Source organism: Neolamprologus multifasciatus, chromosome 5 (assembly GCF_963576455.1).
Source record: "Neolamprologus multifasciatus chromosome 5, fNeoMul1.2, whole genome shotgun sequence".
In the NCBI taxonomy this organism is placed as follows: domain Eukaryota; kingdom Metazoa; phylum Chordata; class Actinopteri; order Cichliformes; family Cichlidae; genus Neolamprologus; species Neolamprologus multifasciatus.
The window spans coordinates 22,235,301-22,252,578 of NC_140443.1; the positions used below are offsets into that span (position 1 = coordinate 22,235,301).

At 40.5% G+C, this 17,278-nt stretch overlaps 1 protein-coding gene across 5 annotated transcripts in view; it reads left to right on the top strand.

The window, feature by feature from the left end:
* dip2bb (DIP2 acetate--CoA ligase B (putative)b) overlaps positions 1–17,278 on the top strand; it is a 44,268-nt gene that overhangs the window by 11,858 nt on the left and 15,132 nt on the right. For 2 of the 5 annotated variants that reach the window (XM_085158911.1, XM_085158913.1), the window contains exons 2-15: positions 4,093–4,164; positions 5,632–5,775; positions 9,960–10,085; positions 10,165–10,491; positions 10,897–11,043; positions 11,222–11,239; positions 11,673–11,792; positions 13,869–14,066; positions 14,290–14,381; positions 14,708–14,818; positions 14,913–15,036; positions 16,566–16,675; positions 16,825–16,927; positions 17,090–17,154. In XM_085158911.1, coding sequence (XP_085015037.1) covers positions 4,093–4,164; positions 5,632–5,775; positions 9,960–10,085; positions 10,165–10,491; positions 10,897–11,043; positions 11,222–11,239; positions 11,673–11,792; positions 13,869–14,066; positions 14,290–14,381; positions 14,708–14,818; positions 14,913–15,036; positions 16,566–16,675; positions 16,825–16,927; positions 17,090–17,154 — 1,757 coding nt within the window. Of the gene's footprint in view, positions 1–4,092; positions 4,165–5,631; positions 5,776–9,959; positions 10,086–10,164; positions 10,492–10,896; positions 11,044–11,108; positions 11,793–13,868; positions 14,067–14,289; positions 14,382–14,707; positions 14,819–14,912; positions 15,037–16,565; positions 16,676–16,824; positions 16,928–17,089; positions 17,155–17,278 lie in introns of those variants that run through there. The other 3 variants (XM_085158912.1, XM_085158914.1, XM_085158915.1) reach the window with 2 other exon arrangements.

Below are 17,278 nucleotides of genomic sequence, written 5' to 3' on the forward strand. Positions count from 1 at the left end.
TGAAATTACAATTTCATTATATTTACCCACTGACTAAAACAGTAGTGCCTCATGTCTTTACTGAAAATTGTTGGTAAAGTATGGGAATTCTTGAATATAGACCCTCCTTAATTTGCTCCCCCTTGGATGCCTGCTAGGGGTAACCACTAGCACTTTCTGTCATATTTCAGGCCTGCTTGCACGAGAAGCAGGCCTGAAATATGGTGGTGATATACATTTAGGGGACCGAACTTTGTCATTAAGGGTACGGGGAGATTTTCGTATTTTTGCGGGAAAGAGTCAAACAGTGACGACCTTTACTTATGAGACTTGCACAATGGCGAGGAGGAAAAAATCTCCCAACAAAACCATTTCAGCTCATAAATGTTTCAGGATTGTTCTTATTGAACAGAATGTCAGAAAAACAGGATTTTACCTTGGCCATTGCAAAACATTAGTTTTATTTATTTTTTAACAATATCATTGTGGATGTACCTGTGTTCTTTGACTCATTCTGCTTGCACAACACAACCGAGGTCCATGGTCATGGACTGCTGCTCTGACACGCTCCTGCAAAATTTCTCAATGAAATTCAGACCTAATCTGTCCAGGTCCCAAATCTTGATGGCCCGTCCACATAACTTGTTTTGTCCTCCAAACACAACATTTATAACTTTTATCAGAAAATTACATTTTTATCTCATCTGTGTTACCGAACAGTCAATTTTTGTCTCACACTGGACACTTTAACAAAGATTAAGTTGAGGTGTGGAGTTATCTGCAGGTGCTCTGCCGTTCTCGTGGATTTTTTTTCACCGCTTTTGGGCTGTGTTCATAGTGTGAACTTTGTATGATGCCCGACACTATGGAGAGTTCCTCTATCGCTAGACTAGGGATGTTAAACATAAAACCCAGGGGCCAGAATGGGCCCATTAAAGATCTCCAATCCAGCCCACTGGATGGCATTGGAACATGTAGAGGAGAGCATAAACTTTGGAACTTTAACTCCAATTTTTAATAGGTTTTAATAGGATTTATGGGCATCCATAAAACACACCATCTACTAAAGGTGGTTTGAGTTGTTGTGCTAGTTATCATGAACTGAGAAAACCCCAAAGTCTTTATAAATGCTTCTGGAGCCATTTCTAGCATATTGCACTTTGATATTTTTTTTTCTATGATGATGTGAAAAATTGAGGCGCGTCACACTAACTGATCCTTCTTCTAAGAACTTGCCATATCAGTTTTTTTTGTTTTTCCTGTGCCCTTTATTCACAGGGCGAGGCACTGCTACAAGCTGCAAGCGTTGAAGTGTTTCCAATCCCATGGAAAACCTCACTCAAAATAGCTTTTTGGAAAAGTACAAAAAAAAAAGATGTTGGTAATTGTAATAGTTTTTTTTTATAGTCACATTTTAGGAATAATTGATGGAAAAAAATATAAGGGAGCACACATACATATTTTCATGCAGGGCTCTAATCACCTGTAGTTCACTGATCGCATGCAGTGCTTTCACATCAGTTTAACCCTTCAAATTCAACTGCTGGAGACCAAATGTGATGACGCAGCCGTAAAAACACAGATGACTTTCAAATCATCCAGATGGAACAGTGATTACTTTGAGATTCATTTAATGCCACACAAGCCCCTCCCCCTTCACTGACTCCATCTCCCTCTCTGCCTATCTGCAGTGAAACTGCCTGTTCACATAAGCTAAAAATAAATTGTGTGACTGAGCGTGGCCAACTGTACTGTTCATGCATTACTTATGGAAGTGTTTGCTTTTCTTCCATTTTCAGAAAAAAGGGCCCTCAGTCGCCGAGCAGATATTGTGTTGGAGTGGGCTCTCAGGCAATATCCTCCAAACAGGAGCACTTTCACTGTTACCGTCCTATCCACAGTGATGTCAGCAGTGTGGCAATTTATATGGCTGTGTTGTAGGTTGCCTAAGATTTTCTGTCTCTTCTGCTTAAGAGTTGTGTTAGAGGTTCTGTTTGAGACCAAGCAGATTAGTCAGTTTTTAAATATAAGAGGAGGATCTTTGTATCATCTGTAATGTCAATTACGCAAAATGTAATTCTTATTGTTTTCATCCATTCATAACAACAAATCCAAAAATTCCAACAATCATAAAGCAGGAAACAGAGGCCCAGTTTGAATATCCACCACAGTTAAAAACACCTTTAGCCTAACATGTGAGGGCACACATTCTCACCTTTTACAAAATAAGAATAACTAAAGTTTAAGCAAATGACAGTTTCAAAGGTATTGGTGTATTTTTTTTTCTGGACTGTTTAGTCATAACCGATGGTCTTCATCTAAAGATAAAGTTTGCATATAATTGCGGATACAAATCGTCAGCTATTTCTCTGAGCGGTTTTCTAAGTAGATTTAAAGTTACTCAGAGCGAACTTGGATGATGTCTTGACTGCATGTGTTGTAAATCATATGCGTTTCATGTTGATTTAATAATAACATGTTCACAGTGCAAACGTCTTTGCACATCTCCTGTAAAGAATTCATACAAATTTGTGACCTTGAACCTCTTTCTGTTTTGGTTTGCGCTGGAAGGTCTTCTGTTTTGGGGATTCGTGTAACCATCATGATTTTGTCCCAATTTTAGGCTGCTTTGCTTTTAACACACCGACTTCAAAAAGTGACACTTCACTTGCTGCTTTATATTCCACCCTTTGTCTTTGTAACAAGATGCTCACTTCACGTTAGTGCTTTTAACTTTGTGGTTTATTGGAACCACATCAGAAAATCCTCATCTCCTCTCTGTTGTCCTCTGTGCTGTAACTGGGCAGAGAATAAAAATCAGTGCCAGAAAGATTTGTATTTTTCTTTGCATCTCAGAATCCTAAATTGTAATCACAAATTAAAACTGAGGCCCGCAGGGCATTATGCTACTGGGTCCTCCATCAGACCGGCCAATACTTGAAGTTGATATAAAGCTATCTCCCCTTCGTACAGACATTTTCAGGCACTGTAAAAAGATAACAGGTTGTTTCAGAGACATGTGGAGATGAAGTTTAAAAAGCAGCCAGGGCAGCTACTGGTGAACATACTGAATGAATCATTGCTGATCAACACAATTACTGTAAGAGTGTTTACGGGCTCTCCAGATGGATTTTTAGTAACTCAAAACCTGACAGCTTTGCCCACAGAAGAGTTTGGCAGAGTTTCTGCATCGCTTCAGGGCCAGCCGAGAGCTCAGTCAGGCTGTGTTGGGTCTGGTGGGGTGGAGGAAGCTGCAGATGGGCTGTTGGCAGGAGGGATGGAAGATGGTGTCGAAGGGACACTGCTTACCTATCACTTGAATACGATCAAGTCAAACCCGTGGCTCAGGATTCCTCCTCTTCTGTCCTTTGCAGCATCATTCTCATCTTCATAAGCTTTTTCTGACTTCATCGCTTTATCTTCTCTGCATTTCCGTTTTTCCCTTTCTTGTCCTCAGTTTTCACACTTCTCTCTTTTCTCTCGGTGTCTCTGAATCATCCCATTTCTTGCCCACGCTTCCGTACGTTTCCAGATTTAGTCCTGTTTTGTTTTTCTCTTCTTTGAGGCTGGAATCGAGCCACATGTTTGACGCCTGCAGTCATCTCCAGAGATTACTGCAACACTGTGTGGGTCCAACTGTGTTTTCATCATCTTCTTTATCATTTTTTTCCCCTGCTGCTTCCTGCTTTTTCTATCACAGTGGGTTGGAACAGGTGTTGGCTGACTCCATTCACAGATAGAAAGCTGATCATGCTGAAGCTGTTTATTCTACCATCGATCTGCGATAACACTTGAGTAACTGTTGCTTGGTCCTTATGACAGTCTTTCTACGATCCGCTTTGCTGAAGCAGGGTTAATGAGAGGAAAAAAGTGATATTAATAATGCTGATATTGTTTTAATGGCAAAGAGAAATGTGAAAACACTACCATCGTAACATTTTTTATTAAAGTTCAGGGTTCAAATGAGCACCTTTGACAGTATGACTAACTGGTGTATATTTGAATTCCATCAAATAAAACAATGAGATGTTTTGTTATTTTTATGGTGGCATATCTTATGCTCATTTTTTCAGAAGCAATACAGAGTTTTATTTTATTTTATTTTTTCTACAGGTGACATCACACAGAAGGGCTATGAGAAGAAAAGGGCAAAACTCCTGGCTCCCTACATAATCCACACTCCACGTAAGTGTTCATAATCCCTTTTTTGATCGGGCTAAGCATAGATGTGCATCCCTCGTGTCTTTGCTGTTTTCCTGTCTTGCTTAGGCATACTCAAAACAATATTTTTCTTTGTCTTTTTGCTGTGGCAAAGAATCTGTTCTTGACTTAAATTAAAAAACTATATCTAAAAATAGAATCATTTCACACCCATAGTTTTTTTTAGTAGCTTTTTATTTATTATGTTACAAAAATGAAATTAAAAACAGACTTGGAAAAACAGATCTACAAAGCAGACAAAAACGAGCCGATTCTCTCAGTTGGAATATGACAATCCATGTCCTTAAAACAACGTCCAAAAAGCCCACCTAAAAAAATAAATGTAGCTTTAAACACACACACAAAAAAATCAATTTTAATATTTTTCATGTCATTTGAAATTTACATTTAGTTCAGTTCAATTTGATTTCAAATATATGGCGCCAAATCACAGCAACAGTCACTTCATACAAAACACTTTATATTACAATATTATAGAGAAAACCGCAACAATCCTCAGAGTAAGCACTTGGCAACAGTGGTTCCTTCCCACTGTTCCCCCTTTTAACAGGAAAAACTTCCGACAGAACCAGACTCACAGAGGAGCGGCCATCTGTAATAATAGCAATAGCAGAGACCAATTGACATGACAAGTATACATGGTGTGTTTAATGCACAGCCACACTGTGCACATACGACAGCAACATGGTTTCATGGTAAAAAGGCTAAAGTGGCATTTGAGGTTTTCCTAAAACAGAGAAAACTATTCAGTCTTTGTTGTGATGCTCATTAATATCATTACTATCATCACTGAGGTTCTGAAGAATATTAAATGGTCTGATTCCTATATAGTGCTTTCCCACTCCAGATGAATATTCAATGTGCTTTATACACCGTTTCATTTATGCACTGCTTCTGTTCACACTGATGAACAACACATATTTGGGAGCAACTCAGATTCCAGTATCTTGTCCAAGAATACTTTGAATACTTTGTCCAAGACTACAAACCACCAACCTTCTGATTAGTAGATGATGACCTGCTCTACCTCCTCCTCTAGCCACCCTGTTGCTAAGAATTCACGTACTTTGGTAGCCTGGTGAGCAGCCACAACAGAGCCCATAAAAACATCACAGCCAGAGTTAACAAAGCTAGAGGTGCTTTTAGGTGACTGAGAAATATATAGGATCAAAAGCAAGCTCCAGCTCTACAATAGCAATGTTAAGACAGTGCTGCTACATGGCTCTGACTCTAGCGGGTAGTGCAGAAGGACATAAACCAAATTATCACCTTCCACAGCACAGTTAAACAGATCGTGTTTAACAGAAACAGTTAAAAGTTCAGCAGATACTCAAGGCCTGCCTATTAAATCAAAGTGTTTGCAGAAATGAGTATGTAAAGCAGTTTTTGATTGTTTTGTAACAATGCATGTATTTTGTGTTTATTTTACAGCACCACCTCCTCAAAACGTACAGCCTCCTGCTCCTAGTTCCTCGAGCCATGCACCTCCATCCTCCAGCTCATCCCGGTATCGTGAGCGACGCGCTCGCAGAACGCATCGCAGTGGAGGAACCCGGGATGACCGCTACAGATCAGGTGAGCGAGAAGTCCAGCGCCAAAATGTTCTTTATCCCATTTGGTTGTCCCACCACGGTCCCACCAGCGGTACAGCGCACTACAGCACAGTTTTCAGAGCTGAAACGATCCGACAACAGTCTGTTTTTAAGCTCAGATCCTGGGCTGTTTCAAAGGGACAAATTAAAGAGCTGTGGGGAACGTGTGTGTGAGAGCGAGGCAGACAGCAGTGCTTTGCCGCAGCTGGGAAGCCCCCTTAGTGAGGACCCCCTTCTCAGGCAGAAGAGTGATGTCAGTGGCTGGCTATGTATGAGAAGGTTGTGAGGAGAGCAGGGAAATACAGATTTCTTTTTCTTTTTTTATAAAAAAATCCTATATAAGTGGTAAAGATCTGAGAAAGTTGATTCTGTTCAGCCGCTGTGTTTTCAGTGGGAGAAACGTTTCGTCACTCATCCGTGTGACATGTTCTGCAGCTTCCTCAGCAACATGGTTTCTTCCTCAGATTTCCTCAGCCTCATAAACACTATATTTACTTAATGATCAAAACCAACACCACTGACTAACAGTGGGGCTGTTTCGTGATCATTACTGTGTAAGTTGTCAAGACTGATGATCAATAGTCACGAGTACCATTCACAGAGAGTAGGGAATGTCTGCGATCTCAGCATTGTTACATGTTGAAAGATGTACCCTTAGGCCCCCTCCTCGATTCAGAGATGGTTTTTTCCTTTTCACGTGAAGATGAGACAAGAGAAGCACAAAGCACGTGTGCAGGACACAACTAGTGTTTGTTGACTGAGAGTCGGACTCTAAAAGCATCTCCCTGTGGGCTGACCCACACCCTGCTGGTTCTTTTCTTAAAAAGCCTCTCAGCCTGTGCAGCATGCTAAATGCCAGGCTGACTAATCTAAAGTCTGTCTGTCAGACTGGAGTTTGGTGGAGAGTTGTCTAAAAATGTTTCAGCTTTACAGAAAATCTTACTGGCAGGGGCAACATACATTATTTTTGTTTAATCTGGTTGGAGGATTCAGAAAGATTAGAGCTTAAAATAATTCAGTAGAGGCTAAATTGAAATTGTGATAACAGGTCTGTGTTAGGAAATAAATCTTTGTTTTGATGTTTCGCTGATGGCATTGCATGATAGATAAGAGTTTAAATATTGAAAGTCCCCAAAAGCTATATTTGTGTCCTGGCTTCAAAATAGGTTGTTGTTATGTTGGTCAGGCTATGATTGTTATACTTACCGTGAGTCAAACTTGGCAATAAAGCTCCCTTGTGTATTCAGTTACTGCTCTTTTATAAGACAATCAGTAGTTTACAGTGTAGTGGGCAGTGAATTTAGATTTGAGACACATGCATTTATCTGTGTTATTGTCTATGTCACAGTCACTTCTGTGGTTCAAAACCCTTAATTTGGATTCCATATTTAGTGGAATGAAAATTGCTCCCAGAATTGTTGTGCTTTGTTCCACAATGTTTTCGTAGTCTCGAAAGACTCCGACATATGAAATGAATTCTGGTATAAAGAATTGCAAATACTGCAAAAGTGGTTAAATTGAGAGATGAGAAAATGTAAAATAAAACCAAGCTGAATGGCAGATGGTATTCCTCAACTAATTTTATATTGCAGAATGAGAACAAAAAGGAGTGTCACAGTGGACAAGAAGTTATTTACATGTTGGAAAATACAGAATATGCAAATATATTGATGCACTGAGGAAATACAACACAACACACATTGATGTTTTCACAATTATGTTTACTCAACTAAAATCTAAGAGGACCCATTCTTTCAGAAATGTTTTTAGAGGCAGCCTGTGTGGCTAGGTTTCTTTGGTTTTATACACCTGTGGCAATGAGACTGAAAACACCTGAATTCCAAGATTAAGGCATTGTTTGGCCTGATACTGTGTCCACATAGTGCATATTTAACTCTGAGGTTTGGAGAAAATCAACAAAAACCGTTTCAGCACAGAATGTATAAAACAATATTTCTGTTCCTGATCTTGCAAATTTTAGGCTACACGACTAAGTCTGAAGCTGTGGTGATTCCATTCAATTCAGTTTTATTTATATAGCACCAAATCACAACAGCAGTTGCCTCAAGCACTTTATACTGTAAAGTAGCAACCCTACAATAATGGAGAGAAAACCCCAACAATAATGACCCCCTATGAGCAGGCATTTGGTGACAGTGGGAAGGAAAAACTCCCTTTTGACAGGAAGAAACCTGCTGGAGGTTTCTTCCTGTTAAAAGGGAATCTGCCACAACCGGTTGTAGGTGAGGGGAAGAAGAGTTGTGGTAGTAAGTTTATGGTGGTGTATGCTGAAGCTGAATGCTAGTCTTGCCATGTACAACGGCAATGCTAATAACTGATGTTAGCACGTTAATTAGCTTGCGCACATTTTGCTAATGTGCAGTAAAACAGAAGCTAAAGCTGAGCCCATCAGTTTTAAGGTACTTTGTTGTAATTTTGCACTAATGAAAAAAATCATCAAAAGTGTTACATTTCACCCTGAGGCACATGGATATCTCATGATAAAGGCTGGCAGCATGTATTGAGACATTTTACATAAAAAATAAAATAAAAATGCAAATGTGTTTCTGATGGTGGCATGAGGAAAAAAAGAAGATCACTAAAGTCAGGAGGTGTACCCCTCTGGGGAACAAAGGTTTACTATAGTAGGCTTATAATGGCAGTTCATCCAAAAACCGATGAGGAGTTTCTATCAGAACCAAAGTTGTGATCCTACTCGACAGAAAAAATGAACTTGATGACCTTGAGTCATGTTGTTAGAAAATGGCAGGTCAGAGATTTCTAATTAGAAGTGTTATAGCCTAAAATAATGTAAGAATAGTAGAAACTGCAGCAGTGAGGAACACAAAAAATAAGGTGGTTATAATTTTAACAGACTGCAGAACAATTGAATTGCCTCTGGCTTCCTCCAGTTATTACACCTCTTACACAGCCTGTCACTACGGAGTTCACTTGAATACACCGCTGACTGCTTTCTGGAGCTGCTCTCGCTATGATTACACTTTATGTTTTATGTACACCATTTTAGATTCAGATTAAGAAGATAAATAAAACGGGCATGCATCAAAGACTTAACTAAGTAAAGGTCCTCAGCTGCCCACATGTCAGTGTTGATTGGAACTGGAGTAAAACTCACCGCAAGCTGCCACGCACCCCACTGTGCCCATCACCGTGGAAACCGCCCTCATCCTTCCGGACATGTGCAAGGAGTCGTCTCTCCTGACGCTCCGGTGCGAGGATGCGCAACAGCACATTATGAGAGAGAATGATTTAGCTGAGAACAATCTGTTAAGCAGAATGGCAGTTATGTAATTATGGTCCCCGCTGCTGCTGTGAAATGAGCTGTGCTCTGTGATTTATTTAAATCTGTTGATGTTTCAACAAAAATGATGCCCTCCAGTCGATAGATGTGAAAATCCACTAAGTCGCTTTTTGTGGCGCGTGTTCTGTTACGTGGTCTGAGCGTGCGTCTGTTTACGCGGTGCCTTTTAATGCGCCTGTGGGTGTCATCAAGTGAAAGTATCTCGGCATTCATTACTATGTGCATTTGCGCGTGTAGGCATGTGAGTGGGCTAATACACGGCTTGGCTCTCTCCTCTCTGTGTGCCGTTTCATTGGGAAAACGCTGTCTTCCTGTAAGGATTTCTTCAGGCTTCTCACCTGTCACCGTTCTTCAAGTTTTAAACATGACTTATAAACATAACACTACACTCCTGCTCTCAAAAAAATGCTGTCACCAGCTAAAGCAAAGTAATGTTTTTCATCATTATTTTGCAAGCTTGCTAGATTCTTCTCTTCTTCTTTTTTTCTTTATCGTGGGACTCCTAAAGTTAGTTACTGTGCCTTGAAATCTCATTTAGGGGGCTCGGCTCCTCGGTTGAGATCCCCTATGGAAATCATTCAAACATATGAAAATGTTATTCACACAGCGGTGACTCTTTGAAGTAGTTCAATAAACTTTCATATAACGGAAAAGAAAAGGTCTCACTAATGGAAGAAAAAGACCATAAATGGAGGTAGTAAACAAAATGTACATTCTTGAGTCATGTTGAAAGAATGTTAACAGCTTTTTTTCTTTGTGGCCTTCTTTGTTTTGTTGCTCTGAATGAGATCCAAAGCCATTGGAACTAATCTCTACCTAAACTAAATGTGTTTGTGTCAATACAGATATCCATACTGAGGCAGTACAAGCTGCCTTGGCTAAACATAAGGAGGAGAAGATGGCGCTCCCCATGCCTACCAAACGGAGGTCCACATACGTGCAGTCACCCATTGAAACACGCACACCACCAGGTAGGACGCGCGAAGGCATTAAAGTTGGACTTTTTAGTTAAGAATTATGGACATTTACATTTTGTTTTGTGGCACTAAGACTCCTCGTCTGGGTCCGAAGATGAGACAGCCGTGCGCAGGCAGTCGTCAGTGGTTGCTCCCCAGCCTCAGGTCAACCCCAACCTGCAGAGCCCGGAGTCTTGGGTCAACCACATTGTCCAGGGCTCTTCCACCTCCTCCTCGGCTTCCTCCACCCTCTCACAGGAGGCCAAACCACAGCCTCAGAGCCAACCTCAGCCTCAGTACAAACCGCAGTACCAGCCTCTTTATAAGCCTCACCACCAACCACAGTACCAACCTCAGCACCAGCCCCACGAGCAGCCTCGCACTGCCGCAGTGACGGACATGCTGGCTCACAGTCGCATTGGTGAGACGTGCGCCTGTGTAGAGAATATTCTGTGCAGACATTGCGTATGTTAAAGCAAAGGACAGTAGACTTATTAATTATTTAACTGGAGGAAAAGCAGCAGGTAAAAAGTTTGGATCATCTGATTGGTCAATTTATGTAATGCTGTACAACTAGCTTTAATATAGCCTAATCCTGTAATGCAGAGTACATAAACCTACCAGCTATAGTTAGCTTGTGAGTAGTGTTTCACATACAAATAAACTGAGGGCTTTTCACTACCATGTGTGAAGGTAATAATAGTCTTTTGTGTTTTGCTAATGCATGAGTGTTTTATTTTTATTTTTTAAATTTAAAATTAAAATTATAGCTACAGTACATTCATCCCATTAAAACACATGGACATCTCACTGCTTTCCCTTACAGCCCACTCAGAGAATAGTGCACCTCCTCCAGATGTGACAGCTGTGGCCCCTCCGGCCAGAGGCCCACGCGTGGACCTGCCCTCCAACGCTGTCGTCCGAGGGATGAGCCGGGGACAGAGCCGCTCGAGCATGATGGAGACAGCGGATGGTAATGGAGAACAGTTAATTTTTAACATTTTGTGTCTCTTTGCAAGAATCTGATTTCTCTTTCTTCAAATAAGTGTTGACTTCCAGCTGTGACCTTTTTATTAATCAAGTTGTTTTTCTTCCCGATTTTTTTTCTTTTTTTTTTCCACTCTGTCAAATTATTTTTGACCGGCTGATAGGAAGAGGTAATATACAGAGTAAGGAAACTCCTTAATCTACAATGTCCATGGCGTTGTGTGTTTCTGACTCTCCCTGCTGTGTGTACTTAGTGATTTTACCAGGAAATGAAACAAAAGCAACATCTACACGCACAAAAAGAATCCTCATGTGTGATCCCAAACCAAAAAAAAACCTTTATCCCGGCTCTCACTCCGTTCTCCTTGTGTTGACGCCACCCACCGCGCTGCTGCTTTTCAGTCCGGACATATGTTACAGTTGATTCAAAATGGTGTATCTGTGGTTAATTCAATTTTTTACTAAAAAGTTACGGCATGAAAAACAGCAGACTATGTGATGGTAAGATGCTTAAACAATGTTCTAATGTTCTGTCACTGTGTGTCAGAGCCGTGGGATGTGTGACTGTGTATTTATCCCTGCTGCTGCCCCTCTCCACCTTCACCCTGCCTGTAGGAGTTCCTGTAAGCAGCAGGGTCTCCACTAAGATTCAGCAGCTGCTGAACACCCTGAAGAGGCCTAAGAGGCCCCCGCTTAGTGACTTCTTCACCGATGACGCCGAGGAGATCGTAGAAGGTACGCTGCTGCACTTAATTAGCTGTAGCGGTAGACTGTTTGACTTGCACAAATTACACATAGAAAAATTGGAATTTGTGCCCCTCCTTAGTCCAATGTTTTATAATAAGTTAAAATAGTCAGATGTAGTGCTCCAAAAATACGTTTCTGATTATTTATGAACACTTACCTGTTTTACAAATGTATATAGAATAGAATAGAATAATCCTTTAATTGTCCCACAAAGGGAAATTTGGTTGTAACAGCAGCCAAAAAGACAAATATACAAACAAACAGTACACAGGACACGGAACAGAAACATACACAATTTTTCTTACATATTTACATTAAGGACAATGGTTACTATAAACAGAGAGTACTGTACAGTTATTAAATTAAATAAAAATAATTACAGGTAAGAGGCAAACCAGGTTGTAGTGCGAATTGGTTAATTAACAAACTTATTGCAGTTACAGCATTGATGTAAACATCTATGTTTGTTGGGAGCAGTTCAGATTGTACAGTCTGACAGCTGCAGGGAGGAAGGACCTGCGGAAACGCTCCTTCATGCATCGAGGATGCAGCAGTCTGTCACTGAAGGAGCTCTGCAGTTCAGCAACATCTACATGCATGGGGTGGGAGACTCTGTCCATCAGAAATGTTATTTTGGCCAGAGTCCTTCTGTCTCCCACCACCTGTACTGGGTCCAGGGTGCATCCCAGAACAGAGCTGGCCTTCCTGATGAGTTTATCCAACCTCTTCCTCTCAGCTGCCGATAAACTGCTGCTCCAACATACTACACTGTAAAAAATAACAGATGAAACCACAGAGTCATAGAAGGTCTTTAAAAGCGCTCCCTGGACTCCAAATGACCTCAGCCACCTCAGCAGGTAGAGTCTGCTCTGACCCTTCCTGTAAAGAGCATCAGTGTTGTGGCTCCAGTCCAGTTTATTATTCAGGTGAACTCCCTGTGGGTACTAATGCTAACTGAGTCAACAGCTGCTGGTAAGGAGAAACCTAGTTTGTATTATTTTATTAAACCACATATGCAATGACTGGTTTAGTCATTGCATATGTGGTAAGAACTTATTGTTTTATAAATGTCCCCAATTTTTTTTTTGCAGGTTGAGAATTTGCTTGTAAAGGTGTGTGGCCAGGTTAGAATTTACTGATGTTCTCTGAACGTCTCACGTGCAGTGTTATTGAAAACTTCAAACTTAGTGGCTCCATGGTACAGTGGTGCATGCACTCACCTAGCAAGCGACAATCCCTGGTTTCTCTCCCTGGAGGAGACAAAAATCCCTTTGGGCTTGCGTCAGGAAGGCCATCTGGTGTAAAAACTGCCACATAAAATATATGGCTCTATCTGCTATAGTGACCCCTTGTGAATAAGGAAAGTAGCTCACAGTCAACACTGCACTCTGTCGGATTCCCTGCAAACCAGATGAACAGACACATGCAGAGACATACAGAGATATACAGAGATTCCTGGATTTTTTTTAGAGCGATTGCTTTTCTGACAGTTCCAAAACATTTTTCTAATCCTTTACTGATTATGTTGAGCTATTTATGAGGAAAAGGCTGTTTGTACTTGGCTTTAAAGTTTGAAAATGTTAGTAAAAACACAAAATAAGGATAATTAACGAATCAAGTCGGCATCCCTAACAGGTAATATGTTGGTAATAAATTAAATGGTCTACAAATGAACCATTTTTCACAACCTGGTGACAGAAAAGTGCTTTGTATTTGTAAATCATTTTAAATAAGTGTCTTTATATATGAGATTTTTTGGAATTCAAATTTGTGTGATGTAAAGCAAAACACTGATAAAAATCTATTTTAAAATAAGGAGATAGTGCTAAATCTTGGGCATATATATATATATATATATATATATATATATATATATATATATATATATATATATGTGTATGTATAGTAAATAAAAAAAGCAGGTAACATGAGAGCTCAGGAAACAAAGGGGGAAACCGTGTAGGAGGAAACTGATACCCCGCATAGACCGGTTTTACCTCTGTGATATCTCATCTCATTAGTCTCTAATATACTCAAAAGTGTCCTGTTGTCTCTCTTTCACAGTGCCCCAACCGGACCCCAACACACCCAAGCCAGAGGGCCGTCAGATCATCCCAGTGAAAGGGGAGCCTTTGGGAGTGGTCAGTAACTGGCCCCCAGCCCTGCAGGCAGCGCTGGCTCGCTGGGGAGCCACTCAGGGGAAGAGCCCTGCCCTTACTGCTCTCGACATCACGGGCAAACCACTCTATACACTGACTTATGGTGAGACACAAGATTCAAAGAGAGAAGTGTAGCGTCATCAAGTCAGTAAAATGATATGTCATTTAATGTCATAAACACTTATTGTGACGACTGAAAGATAACATTATATATGTTTATTATTTTAAAACCTAGTAATAGTAAAAAAAAATGTGCAAACTCTTTGACATTATATTTTTCTAAAGGTGCTAACCCCCCCCCCCAAAATCTACCATCTGTCCGTTAGGGAAGCTGTGGAGTCGCAGTGTGAAGCTGGCGTACACCCTCCTGAACAAACTGGGCACTAAAAACGAGCAAATCCTCAAACCAGGAGACCGAGTAAGAGCTCACATTCAGAAAAATCACACTTATTTACAGCACACTTATTTATTTTTAACTTGTGTATTTGCAATGAACATTGACTGTATCCCGATTTATTGCTGCTGCCTCTGTGGGAGGCAAGATTTTTTGCTGTTGTTGTTGTTGAAAATAACAGCACATAGAGTGTGTGAAAATAGTTTTTCACACACTGCTTCTATGCTGCTTTTATGTCTATTATGTCCTGTTACGTAAAACGACTGATATGGAAGAGAGTTTACTTAATTAAAATGACCACAGGCCCCAGAATGTGCTGGTTTTAACGTCCAACTAAACTGTCTTGGTAGGTGGCGCTGGTGTACCCCAACAGTGACCCCGGGATGTTCTGGGTGGCATTTTATGGATGCCTCCTTGCTGAAGTTATACCTGTACCTATTGAGGTACCGCTGTCTCGCAAGGTATAAAAACCGTCACAGGAAACTTTAATTTTATGTTTTGATTATGTTCAAAAATCTGAGTGCTTTCTTGTTGTCCTGTTTGTGACGTGTTTAGGATGCAGGTATCAGCCAGGTGGGTTTTCTGCTCGGTAGCTGTGGCGTTGGTCTGGCTCTGACTAGTGAGATCTGCCTGAAAGGCCTACCCAAGACCCCCACGGGCGAAATACTACAATTTAAAGGTCAGCAAGCAAGTTCTGTCCTGAATGTCCTGAATACCTGTTTTGTTTAAAAAAAAAAAAGCAACCTTTGTCTAATTCAACACTAATGTCAAAAACATTGGGATGCTTTGTTTTGCAAATTTCATAAACTCCTATTATATATTCACAGTAGAACCTGGAAAACAGACCAAATGTTTTAAATGAGAAAAAGTAACATTTCATAGCAGCACGTATCAAAAAAGTTAGAACAGGGCTGTGCGTACCGCTGTGTGGCATCCAGTCCATAAACATCTGGAAACTGAGGAACCAGCTGCTGGACCTTTTGGAAGGAAATGTTGTCTGCTCAACAGTCCTGGGTCTTCTTTGTCCTATTTTTTGTTTCATGATGAGCCAAATGTTCTCATTTGGTGAACGGTGTGAACTGCAGGCAGGCAGGCCAGTTCAGTACCTCGACTTTTCTACTATGAAGCTGTTGTAATAGATGCAGTATGCTGTTTAGCATTGTCTTCAGGCCTTCCATGAAGGAGGTGTTTGTCTTAATGGGAGCATATACCTTTCTGCATTGTTGGCACCTTTAAACTTGTGAAAGATACCGTTTCCAAAAAGGCACCAATGCAGCTCTATTCCCTCAGAGATGCAGGCTTTTGAACTGAGCATGGAAAACAAGCCAGATAGTCCCTCTTCACTTTAGTCCACAGGATGCAGCATCCATGTTTTCCAAAGACAATACAACATTTTGATTCATGTGACCACAGAATAGGTTTACACTTTGCCTTAGTCCATTTTAAAAGCACTTTGGTCCACGGAAGACGGCACTTTTTTCTTGATCATGTTCACTTTCGGCTGCTTCTTTGCATGATAAAGCTTCAAACTGCATTTGTCGATCGCACAGCGAACTGTGTTCACAGACTGTGATTTCTGGAAGTGTCCCTGAGTCCATGCAGTGATTTCCATGACAGAGTCACGCCTTAATGCAGTACAACCTGAAAGCCTAGAGATCACAGGCATCCAATATAGATTTTTGGCCTTGTCCCTTCTCCAGATTCTCTTCATCTTTTGATGATATTATATAGATGAGGGGAGATGACCTATTCAAAGTCTTCAAAGTTTACATAGTTTACACCATTATTGTGAAATTGCTCCACAATTTGTAGTCTCAGTTTTTTCCAGATTCACACTCGTGTTACTGACCCAGTTAGTTCAGTTCAGCATAACTTTCTTTTCCATCATTTTGTTTCTTCCATCTCAACTTTTTCAGACATGTTACAAAATCCATCCAAATATAAAATGATCTAATATTTGTATGCCTGAGTTTAAACATTTGACATGTTTTCTGTGTTATGTGTGAGTTTATTTTTTTACATTTTGTTTTTCTTTACACATTACTCAGCATCCCATTTTTTGGGGAGAATTGGGGTTGTAATTCAGATCAATTTTGGTGGCTTTTAGGATACTTGTGAGGTTTTTTGTTGTTGTTGTTTTTTGTTTTTAAAGAAATTAAATATTCCTCAAAATTGTTGTGTGATGCATATCTTCCCTGTCTCTGTTAGGCTGGCCTCGAATGAAGTGGGTGATAACAGATTCAAAGTACCTGACGAAACCATCCAAAGACTGGCAGCCGCACATTCCCACTGCTAACACTGACCCTGCATATATAGAGGTAACACAGCTGTGCTTATTATTATTATTTTTTACTTTTGTTGCTTCATTCTTAGAACCTATTCCATCCTGTCAAAGTACCAAAAATACTTTAAAGCATCGTTTTAGTCTGGTGTGTTGTGGCTCATCTGTTGCTTCATCTCTTTGTAGTATAAAGCAAATAAGGAGGGCACAGTGGTGGGCGTGGCTGTGTCTAAAGTGGCCATGTTAACCCACTGCCAATCACTGACTCAGGCCTGCAACTACTGTGAGGGTGAGTAGAAGGATAGTGTGTTCATCATCCATTACACAAAGCTTTATTTCGGTTCAGCTCCATGTTATTTATATAACAGCAAATCCCAACTTGAGTCATGTCTCAGTGTAGATTGTTTAGACATAGCCAACCTCACTTGTGTGTTTGTGTCTCTGTTTTAAGGGGAAACTTTGGTGAATGTCTTGGACTTCAAAAAGGACATGGGCTTATGGCATGGAGTTCTCACAGTGAGTGTCATTAGCTGTAGATTTCTAGGTTAGGTTAGGTTGCATATACAGTTAGGTGCATGTACAATGTCTTAATTTGTGTGCACATTATATCTGAACTATAAATTCTCCAGTAAATGTAAAA